Consider the following 6,000-nt stretch of genomic DNA (forward strand, 5'->3'; position numbering starts at 1 on the left):
CAGCCTTGTCTCGGTACTTGGAGATTGCCTCTGCATGCTCCACCTCCTCGGCCTCTTTCACGACCAAGCGCTCTCCCTCCGTGAGAGCAAGGGATCAATGACTTTGACGGAAGTCCCGCCTCTGCGGTACCATGGCGCTGCCATGCCCATGGCCCTACCATCCGTCGCCTCGCATCTCCATCCCTTTTCTTCACGATCAGTAGATATGTCTCCGTGGCACTCCTCTGAGTCCACCTCCATTCTAACTGATGCTTGATTTTGGGTAGCTAAGTCCCTCTGGACTCGTCGTCGCTTCCTCGCCCCTTTCGACCCCCTGCTTCAACACCACTGTGTTCTTCTAAGCAGTCCATTTGGTCGATGGAAAGACAGACTGCAACTCTCATCCATGGCCTCTGCCATCACGTTGTAGAGTTTGCACCGATTCTGTTCTCCTTAGCTTCCTTGGTAGCAACGTTCGCTTACTCGACCTTGTCCTCTGACTTGTAGGGCTCCCTTAAGCGAATATGAGCTCTGGAGCAGTCCAACTCTCCAGCTGCTTCGATCATACCTCTGTATGATCAAGTCCCTCCCATGGAACTCACTGGTACTTGCATTCGAACTTTTCCCTTGGTGGAACCCAGCCCCCATATGCTGATGACCAAGGTTTTCATCCGATGCAAAATTCGGTGCACGCCCGGAAGACCCGCCTCTGCGGTACCATGGCCTTCACTCCTTGAATCCATAGCCCTTCTTGCCGTCGTGTTGTTCACCAAAGCGGAGCTCCCAGTAGCTCCCGATCATACCTCCATATGATCTAGTCCCTCCCGGGACTTTGTCGTGTGTGTCGCATTGCCACGAACTGTTCCACCACGATCCGCTGCACCATGTCGCCTCCTGGTGACATCTCCATTGCATTCTGATCCTTGTGGAATAAACTCGAATTGTGAACCCTCCATGTGTGGCCTCTGCCAATACATCGCAGGGTCTCCTCCACCTTCGATTTTGTTCACTCCTTTGGCAATCGACCTTCATCCACCCACTCTTGGGTCACACCTAGATGAAGCACCGCTCTAGGACAGTCCGTCGCCTAGTAGCTCCCGAAGTCCACCGACTTCACTGTAATTTGTGCACCATTGTCTGGATCCTGGGCCTCTGCCCCTACCAGCACAATCTCCACTGCGCACCGCTTCCTTCATAGCAACTCAAATGGCAACACTGTGGCATATTCTTCAAGAGTACCCGCCTCTGCGTCCTCTTGCCTCGTGCTAAGGCCTTCTGTACCCAACTTCGCCTCCGCAAATTGAGTCGCCTTAGTTCCTCCATCGAATGCTCCTCCGAGATAAGGTGCATGTGCCCCGAAGCTCCCTTCGTCTTTGGCACCATGCAAGATGAGTCCGCTCTGTCAGAATGAAGGACCCAGGGAACAGCATGATTCTACTCCTGCCTCTGCAAGAGTTCATGTCCTTGACCTCTGTCTAGGGAAAGCGCTGTGCCTCTGCTCCATGTTCCAACTTCTATGCTGGCTCCCTTCATGCGGCTTGGGTACTTCGCCAAGTTACACCCAAGTTGCTCCGCTCCTCGTTTTTGCATTGAGTCAATGGTGGCCCTCGCGCCCACCATTCCACGGGTCAGCCCTCCCTTGAGTCCGATCTCCATATCGACTCCAAGTGTGCCTCCATTTGAGTTGCTTTTGGGCCGCTCCCCCACTTGATCTCGCAATGCATCCACCCATGCATTCTCTCGAGCGAGATCATGTGACAACTCCTCGCTGCTTGCTCGGTCCATTGAGCTTCGTGGAGTTGTTGTTTGTGAGGTACTCCTCCTCAACATGTAAAGTCCGTCTCACATGATTCTCCCTCTGGAGAGCTGAGACTTATCCCTCCTGGATAACTGTCCCGTTGGAGCAACATCTCTCTTCGTTTCGGAGACCACCATCCCCTTGGACTACTCCGATCTGCTGAACAAACTGTGCATTGTTCTGCCTCTTGCAAACGCACTTGCTAGATTGCGCCTCCACGTCAATACAGCCACCGCTGCACCCCTCAAGGCCTAGCAATATGCTGAACTCGTTGCATACTTCAGCCTCCTCCAGACGTATCCTTCGCATGTCGAAGAGAAAGTTTCAATGCTCCATGGCGCTGAGTCTCGACCGCCTTGGGATGGCCACGAACAATCCATCGTCCGCATACAAGCCCATGCATGAGTACCGAATTCTTCGAGTTAGCAATTCCCCTCACCTCTGTGAGCTTTGCACAACACTTTCGGTCGCTGAGCAACTCATTCCACTTTGCATGGTCTCGTCCTTTGCCAAGCGCCTCGCTTGCCTTGAGCACCATCAAGTAAAGTTGTCAACGTTGAGCCGTAGCTCAAACTCAGCCATCCCAACCTTTGTGCGCTCCAAATTCTTCCAAGCTTGCCTGTTCTCGTGGTGCCTCTTGCGCGAAGGGTTGGCCATTCCTCTGAATGCCAATCTCAGATGCCCGCTCCTCTGAGCGACTCTTTTCCCTACATCTCCATGCCCGTTTTCCCTCAAACAGTCGCGCGTGTGCTGACTGCCCTCAACGCAGCCCCGCTAGGTCCCCCACGTTTGCATGTCAAGTGTTTCTATGAGTGCTTGTCCCGCTCTGATACCATAATGTCACGACCTTAGCTAGTTTTGCCTAAGGCGTGTGGCACCCTCGCGCGTCCGTCCGCAAAGGTCAGCCTCCCCGAAGCCTCCCATTGTCCCTTAGGACCAACAAAAGAGAGAACGGGTTAAAGAGAACGCCTCAATCGGGATCCACAAGCAAACATTTCCGAAAAACACTTCATAGACAATGCAAATTACAAACAGACTTTACAAGCTCTGAATAGTGGCACAACAAAGGGTAAAATGGTCCATTACAGACCGAAAAGCTCTCGCACGTGTCCACATGACACAACCTTTATTTACAAGCCTAAAGAGGCCACCAACCCAACTAACATGGGACTATTTAGCCTTCGGCCTCCCTTCTCCCTGCTGTACAAGGCATGAACATGCCAAAAGACAACGGACAGACATAAGCATTACATCCAACATCTTGTTTAGAAGTTTGTCCGTTACAGGACGGTGATGAAAAGCCGAACGGATTGTTGCACACAAGGTGTTTGTTCACGGAACTACAAGGGAGAACTCGGATCGAGAAGCTCACGCGTACAGGCCAATAGCAATGGAGAGAAGATGAAAATGTGTACTTGGACCAACAAGTTTACGCTAAGCAAGTGGTGGAGTGCTCCATGGTAAGAAAGATGACAGGACGGAGGGGAGAAAATTAGGTGGAGCCTCTGGTCAGCAGTGTGGGATGACGGAACACATCGAAAGGAATTATCAGGTGAAATTGGATAGAAAAGATGTGTTGGCTCCAATGAAGAAACCAAAACCGGCTTTGGTATATTGCGCGTTACATCAAAGGTTTTGCTTGCCGTTTGAGGCCATGCATTGTACATACGTATTTTGTCTGATCGATAGTTTCTATGCAAGTTGTAAGAGACAGAATGGTACTCATGGGGAGGATATTAAATGGGTAAAAGCAGAGGAAAAGGATATGATGATTTAGCGAGTTCGAAACAAGGAAGGTTTTAATCTCTCTCTCTCTCTTTTTCTAGTCCACCTAAATGCTTGGAATCTAAGATTTATTAGAAATGTTCCATCCAATTGCAGCGATGGAGAACGGGATGCATAGGACGGATCCGCTACTCCCGGTCTTGTCCACCACTATCTGTGACGGAGATGGAGATGCCATGCAACGAACCATCTGTCAATTTTCCTTGTTGCTCAGGTTCTTGAAGTGGACAAGAAGTTTCCTTCAATTTCAAGGTATTTTTATTTTTATTATTCTTTGACTAAAATAATGCTTTAAATAAACAAAATAAAAGAAAAATAATAATAAAAATGGACCATTTTGTTGGGTGGTCCACTAGTACTCCCACTCGGCTGTTACCACTCACCACGCTTCCTTCGCTCCCTATATTGAGCAATCCTCCTCTCTTCGGAATGAGAGAGGCGGCCACCTTCTCCTGGCCGACCATCTAATCGGAGCCAGAAAGACGAGTTAGAAGCCCTTCGTTTCCTTCGTCTTCGCTCGAGCCATGGTCGACGTCGATCGCCACATGGGGGGCCTCACGCCTGCCCACGCCGCCGGCCTCCGCCGCCTCTCCGCCCGCGCCTCTGCAGCCCCCACATCTTCCACCGCAGCCGTTTCCCACCATGGCGGCCTCCTCTCCTTCCGCCCCCTCGCGGAGTCCGTCCTCGCACGTCTCCGCGCCGCCGCCGTACCCATCCGCCCTGGCCTCTCCGATGCTGAGGTCTCGCGCCTCGAGGCCGACCTCGCCGTCTCCTTCCCTCCGGACCTCCGCGCCATCCTCGTCCTCGGGCTACCCTCCGCCCCTGGCTTCCCCGACTGGCGCCCCTCATCCTCCTGCACCGACCTCCTACTTCGCGCTTCCCTCGACGTCCCCCTCGCCGCTGCTTCCCTCCAGGTCGCCCGCGGCGCCCTCTGGCCCCGCTCATGGGGTCCCCGCCCTTCCGACCCCGACCGCGCCCTAGGCGTCGCCCGCGCCGCCCTCCGCCGCTCCCCCTTCCTCATCCCCGTCTTCGATCGCTGCTACATCCCTTCCCGCCCCTGCCTCGCTGGCAACCCCATTTTCTACGTCGACGAGCACCGCGTTTTCTGCTGTGGCTTCGATCTCGCCGATTTCTTCCAGCGCGAGCCCGCCTTCCCTCCGGCTTCCCGACGTGATCCCCACCCGATCAGCTCTTCCGACGCTCCGCTCCCGCCTCCCCCACCGCCCCCCGCCCGGCGGAGCCTGGACGCCGTCGCAGGGAGGACACCCCGGTGGATCGAGTTCTGGAGCGACGCTGCCTCCGATCGCCGCCGCCGGAACTCGTCCTCATCGGCGTCCTCGTCCTCCTCCGGCTCGGCGTCACCGCGGCTGTCGGACCCGCAGCGGTCCGTGGATATCCGTTCTCAAAGGCGTCTGCCGGGCTGGGTCGACTGCTACCTCGACCAGATCGGGTCGGTCCTCCGATCGTCCGGCTGGGGCGAGTCGGACGTCATCGAGATCGTCGGCGTGCCACCATCGAGGTTCTTCGACGGCGATGTCGAAGCGTCGACCGCGGCCGCGATCGACTCCGAAGCGGCGCTTGACGCACTGCTGGTGAATGCGGACCGCTGCTCCCAGTCGCTCCGGCGAGCAGGGTGGAGCCCCGACGAGGTCTCCGACGCGCTGGGTTTCGACTTTCTGCGGCGAGAGGGGAGGCGGGAGAGACCTCCGATGGAGTTACCCCCCGAGATCGCCGCCAAGGTCGAGAAGCTCGCCGAGGCGGTGGCCACATCCTGACGGGCGGTGTCCAGATCCCCCACCTGGCTTCTTCTTTGTTATTATTTTAAGCACCTTTGGAACGGTCGACTATGTATCGTACGGGAAGCCGTATGAAAAGGGGGAGGATGACGTGTACAGAACAACAACAACAACAACAACTACATGGAAGTTATCAAACGGAAAATATCCATGAATCGTGAAACCGATCAAATAATATTATGAACTCATGGGAGGTCTCTCTCTCTCTCCATTTGGATGTATGTTTTTTGAGCATTCCTTTCTCTCATGTCTACTCGTAAGGGAACTCATTAGCATGCTATGAAACACTATGGGACACTGAAACATGATGAATGCAGGGGGTGTCAACTGTGGCCTGCAAGATCAATCAATTGGCTGGTGAACTTGAATGTTCGAGTACCCTTCTTTTGGTTAAAGAAGGAGAGAGTGGGGCGCCACTGGCAACGCTACCACACGCGCGGGTCTGATTGATTTCGAAAAAAGAAGAGCGAGCCCCCACCCACTTTTATGTCGCCATGAAGCTTGTGCTACGGATTCCCTCCCTTTTTTGGTTTCTCTTTCTTATTGGCTGCTGTTCACTACTGCAGTGCGGGGGCTGGCAGCTTCGGGGAGCTCAGCCATGGAGAGTGCAGGATCAAGGAAAGGCGAAGGCACGGCGTTCTC

General features: G+C 54.3%; 1 protein-coding gene across 2 annotated transcripts in view; it reads left to right on the plus strand.

The window, feature by feature from the left end:
- Window positions 1-3,972: 3,972 nt before the first annotated feature.
- Window positions 3,973-6,000, plus strand: part of LOC103997994 (uncharacterized) — a 2,496-nt gene continuing 468 nt past the window's right edge. Inside the window, exons 1-2 of one of the 2 annotated variants that reach the window (XR_010479424.1) lie at window positions 3,973-5,552; window positions 5,676-6,000. The exon at window positions 5,676-6,000 is cut by the window's right edge and continues 468 nt beyond it. Coding sequence is in view for 1 of the 2 variants with exons in the window: in XM_009419352.3 (XP_009417627.2) it covers window positions 4,087-5,337 (1,251 nt within the window). In the remaining variant the exon portion in view is untranslated. Of the gene's footprint in view, window positions 5,556-5,675 lie in introns of those variants that run through there. The other variant, XM_009419352.3, reaches the window with a different exon arrangement.

The sequence above is a fragment of the Musa acuminata genome, chromosome BXJ1-9, assembly GCF_036884655.1.
Source record: "Musa acuminata AAA Group cultivar baxijiao chromosome BXJ1-9, Cavendish_Baxijiao_AAA, whole genome shotgun sequence".
In the NCBI taxonomy this organism is placed as follows: domain Eukaryota; kingdom Viridiplantae; phylum Streptophyta; class Magnoliopsida; order Zingiberales; family Musaceae; genus Musa; species Musa acuminata.